The following is a 15,755-nucleotide window of genomic DNA, read 5'->3' on the forward strand; positions in this document are numbered from 1 at the left end:
GGGAATGTTTGTACCTGTATCATGTTAGCTTCATCTAAGAAAAAGATTACTTTGGTTTTACCTCTCTGCATGATCTTATCAGTCAGCATGTTTTCCTTTTGTCCTTCCATACCAAGTCATGTCTTTGATGAATTACAGCTATTTTCAAGCAGTTTCTGAATGGTTTCATAGCCTACTCCTTTTAGATCTTGATATTTCATAGCCTATTCCTTTTAGATCTTGAAGCAGAGTTTTCAGTGGCATGCATTCCAGGGTTTGTATGAGTCTGTAAAAGTCTGAATGCCTAATTTTTGTATCATTAAGAATTCAGCCCTGAAAATGTGGAAAATGGTTTTAAAATTGCTATTTTCTCTGAATTTTGACATTGGGGCCTGAAAAAATGCTGCAAAAAATAAGTGTTCTCTTAAACTCAGTATGCTATAGAAATGACAGTTTATTATCAGCAAATATATCTTTCCAACACTGATAATGTAATATTACATTTCTCTAGAACTTATGATGATTATGCTGTGTTCTGTTTATATTTTAAGTAACTTATACAGGAGACTTTAGGAATGTACATAATTAAACTTGCCTTTGGCCAGGTTTGTTTTGTCAGCAGTGACTCCAGCAGTGATTGTGCCATGCATGCTGGTGCTCTCGGAGAAGGGCTATGGTGTGGACAAGGGTATCCCAACCCTTGTTATTGCTGCCTCCAGCATTGATGATGTTCTGGCTATATCAGGATTTGGGATTCTCATGGGAATAACCTTTGCTGAGGGTTAGTAATTGTTGAATTTCAAATATTTTCTTGCATATGCTAGTGAATTTATTTAATTAAATTCTTCATATCCTGATCACCAAATTATCACTAGTGTAACATGTTTATTTTGTTTATCATGTTTTATGGGTGGGAAGCATTTTTGCAAAATGATCTTGGTATCCGGATGGCAATCTAAATGGTTTAAGTAGTTTTCCTTGATTATGTGATTAGTGATTTACAGTATTATACAGTATAATTCATAGCGAAAATAATTTTGCCCATTGGCCGAAGTGTTTCTTTCATACTTCATCATTGTTTCCCTTATTAGTGAGGTAGCATCAGGAACAGAGAAAGGCCACATTCACTCACATTCATTCTCTTGCAGTTGTGTTCAGTACACCACAACTACAATTCCATATCCACAACCAGGTCCCACATATCTTTCCATGATTTACCCCAGCCTCTTCTCATTCCTTGGTTGAGTCCATTAACAGCATGTCAACCCCTGTATAACACTCCAGTTCACTACAACCTGTGCTTGCCTTTCTCCCTCCTGCATGTTCAGGCTCCTGTCACACAAAATCTTTTTTTGTGGATTCATTTTTAGAATTACATGAAAAGAAGATTAGAAGTGGTGAAGGGTATTTGATCAAAATGTATGATGTCCATGGAAAATCCTGATTAACTGAAACATGTTTGTTGTTTTCCATTTAGTGGGACTGTTTTATCGTAAGAAAGAATTTTTTCTAGGTGGGCAGTATCATCCCAGGATAAAATTTATTCTTCATCTTCAGCATAAGAGTATCTTCATGTAGTCATAACACCTCTCTTAACTTTGTCTGGTCCTAGAAACATACATAGGTTTCATGTGCTGAGAATGCATAGCCTTTACCCTCACTCTAGGTTTTCTCCTTGGTTTATTTAAGAAACACTTTTCACATAGAAGAGGAGGTTTTATAATGAAATTTTTGTGTATCTGTCTCGTGCAACTCATATATTCTTAAATTTATTTGGGTTTTTATTTTGTCAGAAAGATTGCTCAAAAGGAAATAACTTATTTGAAAGCATCTAGGAATTCATTACACTAAGTCCTTTGAGTAGTTCACACATGACCGAATCTTTCCATCTGATTTGAGGCATATTATAATCTGATGCCTGTTCCAATTGGAACTTCCTCAAAGGGGTGGCCATGGCAACAGAGTCTCCATAACTAAAGAACTACAGTGCTGCTTCTTAGCCTTTAGTGCCTCACCCTAAACAGGCCACTGGCGGAGGGCAAGTCTAGCACAGCATTTGCAGATGCTCCTGCCTGATGTTCCTCATGACTTCTTCTATCTAATGCTCCTAGCTACTACTTCTACCTAATGTTTCTACCTAATAATCCTGCCTAAATGTTCATACCTACTACTTCTGTGTATTGCTCCTACCATAAGCTGCGTGAGTTAAGTGTTACATATGACAAGGAGAGTTTGTATGTTTGTGGACAAAATACCAGTAGTCCACATGGCTGTGGGACAGAAAGAAAAGACAGCAACCTGGATCTGAGGAGTGCAACTTGACAACCACTAAAGTGCTGGTTCACTAAGTAGAATCATTAATCCTCCTGATACCCAGGTGGGTAGTACTGGTAATATACTTCCCTGGTTGTTGACTGCCTACCAACTATTCCTTACTTTCACCTTAACATATCTGTAAAATTCCAGTTTCATGCAAGTAACTAGGTTTCAGAATGGGAGATTACACCCAGAGCACGACATACCCTACAGTTGTGTTCCTGGAAAAGTCTGTATCTCAGAAATGCATATCTTGAATCAGTTACATGGAGCCAACAGAGATACATACCAGCCCTTCCTTCCCTTGATCTATCATAGTCTGAATGACTCAAAAATAGTTCTTTGAATAGTGTCCTGTTGCATCATGGCTTTTTTCTCAGCGTCATTGAAAAATCCAAATGAATATATATGAAAACGTCAGGCAAAAGCAGGATTAACTTAGTACATTCTAAATGACAAATTAGAGAAACACTTTTTGAAAGTTTTTGAAAGGTTTTTACTGTAGAGGAACAGTAATAGCTAAATATCTGGAGACTTCACTAGCATCATCACCATTACACTAGCTTTTTGATAATGGCTAATCTTTCATCTAAGGAGATACTTTGCTTCTTAATCTTTTTTAGCATACCCACAAAAGAACCGTCTGGGCATTTAGGTCCTGTGGCAAAAATGTACTATGGGCAGATTATATCCACAAGCACAACAGACTGACCAGAGATAACTCCTGATGATCAGTGCATTTGGTATACAACCGAGATAAAAGTGTAAAAACTCCTCTGCCTAATACCACAATAATTGTAAGTAAGCTTTGCCAAAAATATTCACACTCTCACCAAATGGCCATTTCATACTACTCTCCATTTCCCACATTAGCGAGGTAGCGTTAAGAACAGAGGGCTGGGCCTTTGAGGGAATATCCTCACCTGGCCCCCTTCTCTGTTCCTTCTTTTGGAAATTGAAAAAAAATGAGAGGGGAGGATTGCCAGCCACCCACTCCCAAATGGTCATGTGAGAAAAATAATCTATTGAAAAAGCTGGAAAATATTAATTCCTAATATTCAGTGTCTTTGTGTCAGCATCTAGACACTTAACAACTTTGTTTGGGCAAGTACTCTATTTACCCTTAGGTTTGGTGGTCTTGTCAACCACACATCTGCAAAAACAAGCCCCTTGAGTCATTGCATCTCATATTTTGGGTGCAAGGTAATTCTTGTTTAAAGTATTGGAAGGTGTATTGGAAAGAACAAAAGCCTGAAAACGTAAAGTACATGTAATAAAGTCTAGAAAAGGACTTTTTGTAGGTCACTGTTTGATTTGTGTATTTATCTCTTAAATTAGAGAATAAATTCTGAAATAGTTGTTCTATTTGGATAATTTATGCTCCTTTCTTGTTACTATTTTGCAGCTTGTCCTTAATCAATTATGTGCCTCACATAAACCACAATGATGCATGCAGAGGCTTATATTTTTGTATTGTTATTGTCAGTAATCATTAATATGGTGCTCATTTGGTAATTCTCAGGTGAACTATGGGTGGTCATACTGAAGGGGCCATTTGAGGTCCTTGTCGGCATAATCTACGGGGTTTTCCTTGGGATGCTGTGTTGGATCTTGCCTAATCACGATGAGCAACAAGTTCCACTCTTGAGATTTGCTGTCATCCTGAGTGCTGGCTTGTTGTCTTTATTTGGAAGTCAGATGGTAAGATAAGTCTCAGTGAAATCAATATATCCTGCTGGCCATTGCTAGAATATCTATAGGTAAGAAATGAGAAGGAAGAACAGGAGGCACACTAAAATGGTATTTATTGAGATTCATTTGATAAGAGTGAGTGCTCAAATTACAGAGGTATAAGTTTGTTGAGTATTCCTGGTAAATTATATGGGAGGGTATTGATTGAGAGGGTGAAGGCATGTACAGAGCATCAGATTGGGGAAGAGCAGTGTGGTTTCAGAAGTGGTAGAGGATGTGTGGATCAGGTGTTTGCTTTGAAGAATGTATGTGAGAAATACTTAGAAAAGCAAATGGATTTGTATGTAGCATTTATGGATCTGGAGAAGGCATATGATAGAGTTGATAGAGATGCTCTGTGGAAGGTATTAAGAATATATGGTGTGGGAGGCAAGTTGTTAGAAGCAGTGAAAAGTTTTTATTGAGGATGTAAGGCATGTGTACGTGTAGGAAGAGAGGAAAGTGATTGGTTCTCAGTGAATGTAGGTTTGCGGCAGGGGTGTGTGATGTCTCCATGGTTTTAATTTGTTTATGGATGGGGTTGTTAGGGAGGTGAATGCAAGAGTTTTGGAAAGAGGGGCAAGTATGAAGTCTGTTGGGGATGAGAGAGCTTGGGAAGTGAGTCAGTTGTTGTTCGCTGATGATACAGCGCTGGTGGCTGATTCATGTGAGAAACTGCAGAAGCTGGTGACTGAGTTTGGTAAAGTGTGTGAAAGAAGAAAGTTAAGAGTAAATGTGAATAAGAGCAAGGTTATTAGGTACAGTAGGGTTGAGGGTCAAGTCAATTGGGAGGTGAGTTTGAATGGAGAAAAACTGGAGGAAGTAAAGTGTTTTAGATATCTGGGAGTGGATCTGGCAGCGGATGGAACCATGGAAGCGGAAGTGGATCATAGGATGGGGGAGGGGGCGAAAATTCTGGGAGCCTTGAAGAATGTGTGGAAGTCGAGAACATTATCTCGGAAAGCAAAAATGGGTATGTTTGAAGGAATAGTGGTTCCAACAATATTGTATGGTTGCGAGGCGTGGGCTATGGATAGAGTGGTGCGCAGGAGGATGGATGTGCTGGAAATGAGATGTTTGAGGACAATGTGTGGTGTGAGGTGGTTTGATCGAGTAAGCAACGTAAGGGTAAGAGAGATGTGTGGAAATAAAAAGAGCGTGGTTGAGAGAGCAGAAGAGGGTGTTTTGAAATGGTTTGGGCACATGGAGAGAATGAGTGAGGAAAGATTGACCAAGAGGATATATGTGTCGGAGGTGGAGGGAACGAGGAGAAGAGGGAGACCAAATTGGAGGTGGAAAGATGGAGTGAAAAAGATTTTGTGTGATCGGGGCCTGAACATGCAGGAGGGTGAAAGGAGGGCAAGGAATAGAGTGAATTGGAGCGATGTGGTATACCGGGGTTGACGTGCTGTCAGTGGATTGAATCAGGGCATGTGAAGCGTCTGGGGTAAACCATGGAAAGCTGTGTAGGTATGGATATTTGCGTGTGTGGACGTATGTATATACATGTGTATGGGGGTGGGTTGGGCCATTTTCTTTCGTCTGTTTCCTTGCGCTACCTCGCAAACGCGGGAGACAGCGACAAAGCAAAAAAGAAAAAAAAAAAATTTACTTTTTATTTCACATTGTTATATATGATATGGACACTAGTGCATGTGTGAGAGTAAGTGGTGGCCTAAAATTTATATGCAAGTTCATCATTTAATATTGTTTTATGGAAGGGGGTTTGTGAGATTAGAGGGGTGTACTAATTGATCATGGAGAAATACAAGAGAAGCTACCACATTTGTTTTATGCATATGATCAGAGGTAGAACTGGATTAAAGGATGAGCTGTATTAATGATTTGTGGTGGTGAAAGATGTTGAAATTAAATGTGAATAAATGCATGATAATAGTTTTTGAAAGGGATGGTAGATTGCTGTGTAATATCAGGTTGCTTAGTGAAGAACTGAATGATGTGGATGAGATTAGATGATTAGGAGTAAAGTTAAGTGAGGATGTTAGTGAGAAAGATGAGAGTAGTTGTATAAGAGAGAAAAATTGGAGGGGCACTGGAAGCTCTTATGAATGTGAAAATTTTAAGAATAGAATATGAAAGAGGTTTGCACGAAGGAACACTTGTCTCAGTGTATGAATATGGAACCCAGTTTTATATAAGTCTAGAGAGTAAGGCGTGAGTACAAGAAGGAAGAGAGAGAGTTGGTTAGTTCCAGCTAAGAGTGGGTCTTTGGCAGGTGAGTGTGATTTCACCATGGCTGTCTAACTTCTTTGTGGGTGGGGTGGTTAGGGAAGTGAATGCATCCATCTTGAGGAGAGAAATAGTATGCAGTGTGTTAGGGATGGGAGGTGCCTGGAAGGTGAGTTAGTTGTTGTTTGCTAATGACATGCGTAAGACTAGCCTGGATATAAATATAGAGGGATATTTGGAATAGTTCAGTGTTAGTGATATGTGAAGGAGACAGCATGCCCCTTTTGCAAATGTTTACAGGTTATTGGATATTCATATTATTGGGAAATTGTTTTATTGGATACAGATAAATTGGTGGATGAATTGTTACACATAGCTGTACAATGGAAAGACGAATTCTTTTTTTGAGTGTGTGTGTAAAAACTAGATGTTTGGTTTCAGAAATACTGCTGTAATGTAATGGTTAAAAGTACTGTTATGTTGTTTAACCCGGAGTCAGTCCCAGGCCATACTTATTCTACCTTTTCATCCCTGTTATTGGTGAGAAGATAAAAAGGAGTGAGATCAGTAGATAAAAAGAGTGCTATCTTCATTAAGGGTGGTTACAAGACAAACTGATTGTAATTGACAGTTTCCAATTTCATTCTATACTGACTGTTTTATAATTTACTAAAGGAATGGCAGTTAGTTAACATCAACTGTTGGTGAAAAAAAATGAGCTGTCATTGGAGCAGAAACTTAAGTATAATGAATTCTTAAATGAAGTGTATTAAAATTCCACTAATGACTTTATACACAAACATTTAGTGGTATACTTTTTATTTATTTGTGGCTCTTCCTCTAATGAGAGCAATAATGTATGTTTGTTTTATTTTGTTCAGACAGACTGAATAGTTTTATATGAAGTACAGTGACAGGAATTTTGTCCTGTAATTTATTTAATGTTGCATTCCATATCATTCACCTTGTAGATAAAGCTTGGAGGTGCAGGGGCTCTAGGGTGTCTGGTGATGGCATTCGTGGCAGGGCTTGGATGGCGACGGCAAGGAATGACCAGTGAAGAAGTGAGTTTCACCAATCCATAATTCATTATAATGAACTCTCCTTTGTAATTGTAATCTCCTTCTTCATCTCATTTTTGGTAGACATGAGTGTTAATAAGGGAAGGGGTACATTTCTTACAATTTGCTTTACATGAAAATGTAGAAAGGATTTAAGCATCACTAGCTAAATACTTTCTATATCACTTCAGTCTGCTGGTGGAAGAACATACCAGAAACCCAGAAGGAAGTACTAAAGTTAATGTAAAGATTAGAACTTCTATTTCTGATCATTGAAACCACAAGTAAAAATCTCATGAAGAGCTTTATGCAAATCTGTCAATGTGGCATAGGAACACATCAGTTGATGTGTCCAGTTTCCATATTTCCATCATTAAAGTCAGAAAGTACATATGCCTGTTATCACTATTAGAGGAGAGGACTTTCAGCATAGAAAAAGAATCACTGCAAGTGATGAGTGAATTAAGAAGCCGTAAATCTTTCAGAATCGAATGTACTAAAAATAGGAGATTAGCAGCAAGGCAGAGCATAAGCAAATGGTCCATTAAATGAAATACCATTTCTAAGGTGAGACATTAGCACTGGCATTAGATCCCTCCCAGTTCTTCATATCCAATTAACAACCCCCAGGCAGAAATCAAAAGCTTACTCATGCTTGATACTATAGCAACCAATACTAGCAGTTCTCTCCTCCAACAAATACACTTTGAAAATATTTATTCACCAATGTGACTAGACAAGCACAAAACCCAACCCAATCATGAACTCCACTTCACCAGACATAGACCCATCTGAAACAATACTCCAACTTGTACAAGTTATGCTTTCTCATCAGCATTCTGGACACCACCTCTCTCCAATAGTACAAAAACCAGTTAAGCATATCATAGGACTCCCTCGCAAGATGCTGAACACTGAACACTTACTCCTCAGTTTGTACCAACCCCACAAAGGCATACACACAATACCATTGCACTTCCTGACCTATATTCCTGCTCATTGAAGTTGGCCAGCTTCTAGAGCACTGCAGGAGCCCTATTGAAGGAGATTAATGGGCAGGAGGGCAACTTGCTTCTTAAAGCAAGAGAAGTTTCGGGATTCAGAAAAAAAAATAAAGGTAAAGAGCTTTGTACTTTAACTGTGAAAGGAAAGAAGGAAACATCTGATCAGCCCATCTTATTCAAAGATGCTGAATAAGGGAGTTCTGCACTTAAGGACCCCAATTCTTGTACTTACTGAAAAACTACTTTGTGAATTTATGTTTAGTGTCTGCATTCAGGGTCATTGCTAAGCTTATTCCAATCTTCCACACTAAATACTAAACAGGCACTGAGGTTTTCCTACATATATGAGGTTCTGATAAGCCTTGGTAAGCTGTTAAGAATGAGCATATAAGAGGTGCCACAAGAAATAGGTTTTATGCCTAGATTCATACTCAAAGAATTTGATGTGCTTCACATTTTGCATTCGACATTAGACATATGTACCACTTTAAGCATTTTCTTATTATTAAGCTGTTGATTTTTGGCTCCTTAACAGAATCATGTGGACCATATGCTTGAGCTAATGTGGCAGCTTTTCCAGCCTTTTCTCTTCGCTCTCATTGGCGCAGAAATTCAGGTGAGAAATAAACTTGCAGTATTTCGACATCAGGAATGATTGTAAATTCCATGAGTGGCTAGACTGAAAGACGGTGCCCCACTAAAACAAGTAGAAAGTATATGCTCCTCAAATATCTCTTGAAAAGCATGCCAGTTCATCCCATGAACAATTACTGCCGTGACCTACCCAGGTGAAGTATGGAAGTGTAACTTTTGCTTTGCCTGAGTTAATCATATGGCTCATGTTTGCCTTGGAGTAGGAGTATTTTTGTATTAAGACACTGAATAGGCTGTTTTTAACATCTTGTAAATCATTTCTTGATCGTGGCACCAGCATAGATTGTGCCCTTCTTTATTTCACAGAGATAGTTATCTTGTTGGAATTAAGGGCAATTTGTTTTTCCTCTTTTATAATTTATAACTTTTTTCATTGATAATTGTTTCAGTTGATGCAGATCAACTCAGTTTATCTAGATTGCATATTTCATCAGATAAGTTTAATTGCAAATTGTAATACCCTAAATGAAGGAAATCTTTTGAAGGCTTTCACAGTATTGGTTTCCATTCTCTTGCTGTTTAAGGGAATTCATTGCTTGAGCATTCCTGTAAGGTGCGGTATAGTTTCTGAAGAATGGTTAATACAGCAAACTTTCTTATTCATAAAGGCATTTTTGTGTCTTTATACAACTAGATAAAATGTCTGATTTCCATCTTTGCCTTATTTTACTTTGGAGAAAATATTTAATCTTGGTAGACGGTTCTACATCTTATGGCCATTATCTCACTGCATGGAGCTGAAAACTTCTTACCAACTGATGTATGCATTTACCTTCTTTTTCAATGCTGTTCAAAGATAGTTAAACCATTTTTCAGTTTTTAAGATAATTTGCTGCCTTGTAAGAGCTCTAGATATATACTGAAAAGTTGCCTGCCACTTGGATTGAGATTCCTGTTGTGCAGGCCCAGCCCAGACTTCTTATGCTGATTTTTGCTTCACAAGTATAACGTGTGGAAAGTATCAGGATGGTTCCTTAAAGAATTATTCAGACAGAGGTGCACCACTTTAAACAAATGGCAGGGCAGTGTATTCTAGAAGTGTACAAAGTAAGACTTTTTTTTCCATCTGCTCTTAAGAGTTGGATTATAATCTGGATCTGTGAGGTAGCACCATATAATATACTAATATACGAAGAAAGGCCACATCCACTCACATGAGGTGCCATGTGTAATTCTTATTTTGTATTTATGATATTGATGTTCCATATACCAGATATGGATATATATATTTCTCTAGGTCTCTCTTCTTATTTGTGAATATGATGATTTCCTTCTAGATACTGCTCCTTGACATGAGCCTTTGTGTGTCTGTATACTGGATGCTACTAAAGTAAAATATAATGAAAGAAGAGGAAAATAAAATGTTATCATTGGTTATCAATGTTTGCAGGTGAGTAAACTTAAAGGTACCACAGTGGGCTACGGTCTCATTACTGTCACAATTGGTCTTATCTTCCGGATGATCACATCCTTCTTGGTGGTGATGGGTGGACAACTGTGCATGAAAGAGCGTATCTTTGTTGCTCTTGCCTGGCTGCCAAAGGCTACTGTACAGGTATGATCATGAAATGGCTTATTCTAATCTGTGTTAATAGTTCCTTGTATTATCTGTTTGGCAAGGAACTGCAAATGTATTTTTATACTTCATTGACATGTGACTTGTCATGACTAAAGAGCAGAATGCAGAGCTGAAGCTCTCAGATATACACAAAAGGTATTAAAATTTTTGTATCGCAGGCATAATGTCATTATTTGGAGTAGAGACTACACCAGAAAAGGATTTGTAAAAAATAATCACTCACATTAAATGTGTTTAATGTCATTCAAATTTGAATTAAGAAATATTTATATAATGACAGGGTTACTGATAAATGGAACAGGTTAAATAAGGAAACTAAAGGCAAGGTAAATATATTTTTAATATTGTACAATACAGAAGAATTTTGAGAGGCGAGGCCCTGAGTAGAGGAATCCCTTCCTGTATTGCACAGATCAGTGACCATGTATAGGTAAGAACAGCAATGTATATGGAATTTCTTTAAAGTAAATTGGCACCATTATAGGTGAAAGGGCATTAGCTTCTCTTAATTAATTTTACTGTTACAGAGGGGCTACCTCTGTTTACTTTTACTAAACATCCACTACGTCAGTTGTGCCTCTCTCCAGGTTTGAATGAGAGTTGTTAAGATGTAAATATTCAAATTATTACAGTAGCACCACAGCTTTTCAGCTAATTACCAGGAAAATAATTGTTGTGTGCCTGTTTCAGGTAAATGGATTCTTTATTTTTTTCAGCATAACAAAACATGTTTTTTGCTGTCTCCTCTTTGCCATTCATATATGTTAATACTTTACAGTCAACAGTCTTTTCTCAGTATATCAATCATGGATAGCATGTATTTTTTTCTAAACAATAAATCCCCAGATGGAACACTTGCAACATTTGCTAAATAAATCTTACTTGCTAGTTAGGATTAAACAAGTGAAACTTTTATCGTTATCACAGAGAAAAAGAGTACACAAAAAATAGTGCATAAGAGATGTTAGTACGGGGAAACTGTGGGTTTCCCATTTTAAAAGCACAATTGACTCACTGTTTCTAACTAGGCCAGTTATGGGCATCAGTCAAGTAACTAAAAATAATCTGCCCTTTATATAAATGTATTATATATTTTTTATATTATGCTTTTTGCTGTCTCCCGCGTTAGTGAGGTAGCGCAAGCAAACAGACAAAAGAATGGCCCAACCCACTCACATACACATGCATATAAATACACGTCCACACACAGCACATATACATACCTATACATTTCAACGTATACATATATATACATACATAGACATACACATATATACACATGTACATAATTCATACTTAATGCCTCTATTCATTCCTGTTGCCACCCCACCACACGCACGTGAGGTAGCACTAGGAAAAGACAACAAAGGCCACAATCGTTTACACTCAATCTCTAGCTGTCATGTATAATGCACAGAAACCACAGCTCCCTTTCCACATCCAAGCCCCACAAAACTTTCCATGGTTTACCCCAGATGCTTCACATGCCCTGATTCAATCCACTGACAGCACGTCAACCCCGGTATACCACATCGATCCAATTCACTCTATTTCTTGCACACCTTTCACCCTCCTGCATGTTCAGGCCCCGATTGCTCAAAATCTTTTTCGCTCCATCCTGTCACCTCCAATTTGGTCTCCAACTTCTCCTCGTTCCCTCCTCCTCTGACACACATATCCTGTCAATCTTTCCTCACTCATTCTGTCCATGTGACCAAACCATTTCAATACACCCTTTTCTGCTCTCTCAGCCACACTCTTTTTATTACCACACATCTCTCTTACCCTTTCATTACTTAATCAAACCACCTTACACCACATATTGTCCTCAAACATCTCATTTCCAACACATTCACCCTCCTCCGCACAACCCGATCTGTAGCCCACACCTCACAACCATATAACATTGTTGGAACCACTATTCCTTCAAACATACCCATTTTTGCATTCCAAGATAATGTTCTCGCCTTCCACACATCAGCAAGGTGGCACCAGGAAACAGCCGAAGAATGACCCATCTACATATATATACATAATTGCCCATTCACGTACATATACATACATATACAACATTCATTTTATGTATTATACTTTGTTGCTGTCTCTCGCGTTAGTGAGGTAGCAGACGAAAAAAATGGCCCAACCCACCCACATATACATGTATATACATACACGTGAACACATGCACATATACTTACAACATATGCACATATTTATGTTTTTTTTTTTGTTTTTTTTTTGTCGCTGTCTCCCGCGTTTGCGAGGTAGCGCAAGGAAACAGACGAAAGAAATGGCCCAACCCACCCCCATACACATGTATATACATATGTCCACACACGCAAATATACATACCTACACAGCTTTCCACGGTTTACCCCAGACGCTTCACATGCCTTGATTCAATCCACTGACAGCACGTCAACCCCGGTATACCACATCGCTCCAATTCACTCTATTCCTTGCCCTCCTTTCACCCTCCTGCATGTTCAGGCCCTGATCACACAAAATCTTTTTCACTCCATCTTTCCACCTCCAATTTGGTCTCCCTCTTCTCCTCGTTCCCTCCACCTCCGACACATATATCCTCTTGGTCAATCTTTCCTCACTCATTCTCTCCATGTGCCCAAACCATTTCAAAACACCCTCTTCTGCTCTCTCAACCACGCTCTTTTTATTTCCACACATCTCTCTTACCCTTACGTTACTTACTCGATCAAACCACCTCACACCACACATTGTCCTCAAACATCTCATTTCCAGCACATCCATCCTCCTGCGCACAACTCTATCCATAGCCCACGCCTCGCAACCATACAACATTGTTGGAACCACTATTCCTTCAAACATACCCATTTTTGCTTTCCGAGATAATGTTCTCGACTTCCACACATTCTTCAAGGCTCCCAGAATTTTCGCCCCCTCCCCCACCCTATGATCCACTTCCGCTTCCATGGTTCCATCCGCTGCCAGATCCACTCCCAGATATCTAAAACACTTCACTTCCTCCAGTTTTTCTCCATTCAAACTCACCTCCCAATTGACTTGACCCTCAACCCTACTGTACCTAATAACCTTGCTCTTATTCACATTTACTCTTAACTTTCTTCTTTCACACACTTTACCAAACTCAGTCACCAGCTTCTGCAGTTTCTCACATGAATCAGCCACCAGCGCTGTATCATCACCGAACAACAACTGACTCACTTCCCAAGCTCTCTCATCCCCAACAGACTTCATACTTGCCCCTCTTTCCAAAACTCTTGCATTCACCTCCCTAACAACCCCATCCATAAACAAATTAAACAACCATGGAGACATCACACACCCCTGCCGCAAACCTACATTCACTGAGAACCAATCACTTTCCTCTCTTCCTACACGTACACATGCCTTACATCCTCGATAAAAACTTTTCACTGCTTCTAACAACTTGCCTCCCACACCATATATTCTTAATACCTTCCACAGAGCATCTCTATCAACTCTGTCATATGCCTTCTTCAGATCCATAAATGCTACATACAAATCCATTTGCTTTTCTAAGTATTTCTCACATACATTCTCACATACATTCTTATGTATTTATTCATTTATTATACTTAACTGCCATCTCCTGCATTAGCGAGGTAGTTCAAAGAAGCACACGAGGAATGGCCCAACCTACCCACATACACATGTATGTACATAAACACCCACACATGCACATATACATTTCAATGTATACACATACATACACAGGCATATACATATATATGTATATACACATATATTTAATCTTGGTAGATGGTCTATATCCCTTGGCCATTATCTCTTTTAACATATACACAGACATATACATATATACACATGTACATGTTCATACTTGATGCTTAAGTATTGATTTGATTTGAGCATCATCACTGTCCTTGCACAACCGAGTTATGTTAGCTGCATTGCAGAACACATTTAAAACATCTCTGAAATTACTTTTTAATTGCCTCGGCAATAGGGCTTCAGAGATCTGGTACATCTTCAACTTTTGTTTTGTACAGCCTCAGATTTTATGAAGCTCCTCACAAATGTCTAAAGGTGTTAAATCTGGAGATCATGTTGTTTAGACCTGTTTCCACCATGCCCATGAACTGACATTCTTGTATTCTTTTCAAATATATCTATTGTCAATTCAGCATTATCCCAGGGGGTACTGTACTCGGATGTCTAATCTTGCCCTGCGATGAGCAGAATCAGTTCTCTTAAATTTATTTACCATCAAGCAAATTGTGTTGTCTGGAAGTTCAGGTTTATGAAATCATTTAAATTGTGCTCTAGTTACTTTGCCCTTCTTACCTAAGGTACAAAGGATTACTAATAACAAATGTTCATGTACATTCAGCATCAATCAATACATTCTAAAAAAAATATTGAGAATGATCATCATTATAATAAAATAGGGAAATTTAAGACACTGAATTTTGTATGTGAAAATCAATATGATTTTCTTCTCACACCAGGCAGCCATAGGATCCCAAGCCTTAGATTATGCTCGGAAAACAAATGCTGGACCTGAGGCAGAAACACTTGGTGAACAGGTGAGAGATTGCTGGTTTACTAAGATTTTAGGCATGTATGCTGTTTGTCAAGGATATTAATACAATTTTGGTTAAAAAAGAAATGTAGGGTTATAGTTTAATATTTTTTTACAGATATCTGAAAAAATTAACAAACCCTCATTACAAATTTTCTTTAAAGTCGGGAAAAATAATTGGTAGTTTATGCATGTGTTGCTCACCACATTTCGTGCTTCACTCCTTTATACACAATTGGTTTGAGAAGTCAACCTACCACTACAGAATTTGTTTTAATATTCAACATATTTTAACTTCTCATTATGTCATAATAGAGAAGGTCATTGAATAATGGTATATCTAAGGGAAGAATGTGTATCAGAATTCAAACAATCTGCTCTGCCATAAAATTTAGCAGAAAAGTTGTCTATTGTATTTTTGTGAAAGCCTTTCTGTAAATAAAAGATATGGCAGAGGTATAATACAGTACTTTTTATACTGGACACTATGCATTAGCCCTTCTTTTTGGCTAAATGGTTGGAGCACAAGATAGAGAAGTAGGTAGGAACAACTAGTTAGGAAGGAACATTAGGCAGGAGCATTAGGTAGTAGTAGTCTGTAGGAAGATTAGGTGGCAACCTCTGCTAATACTATGCTAAAGTTGGCCCCTGCCAGTGGCCTGTTCCAGAGGATGGCA

At 38.3% G+C, this 15,755-nt stretch overlaps 1 protein-coding gene across 6 annotated transcripts in view; it reads left to right on the top strand.

Annotated features, from left to right (window-relative positions):
- LOC139767150 (sodium/hydrogen exchanger 9B2-like) overlaps nt 1-15,755 on the top strand; it is a 29,938-nt gene that overhangs the window by 9,807 nt on the left and 4,376 nt on the right. For 5 of the 6 annotated variants that reach the window (XM_071696175.1, XM_071696181.1, XM_071696179.1 and 2 more), the window contains 6 exons: nt 585-760; nt 3,818-3,996; nt 7,188-7,280; nt 8,817-8,897; nt 10,326-10,490; nt 15,005-15,082. In XM_071696175.1, the coding sequence (XP_071552276.1) occupies nt 585-760; nt 3,818-3,996; nt 7,188-7,280; nt 8,817-8,897; nt 10,326-10,490; nt 15,005-15,082 (772 nt within the window). The remainder of the gene's footprint in view (nt 1-584; nt 761-3,817; nt 3,997-7,187; nt 7,281-8,816; nt 8,898-10,325; nt 10,491-15,004; nt 15,083-15,755) is intronic. The other variant, XM_071696180.1, reaches the window with a different exon arrangement.

This window comes from Panulirus ornatus, chromosome 59, assembly GCF_036320965.1.
Source record: "Panulirus ornatus isolate Po-2019 chromosome 59, ASM3632096v1, whole genome shotgun sequence".
Lineage (NCBI taxonomy): Eukaryota > Metazoa > Arthropoda > Malacostraca > Decapoda > Palinuridae > Panulirus > Panulirus ornatus.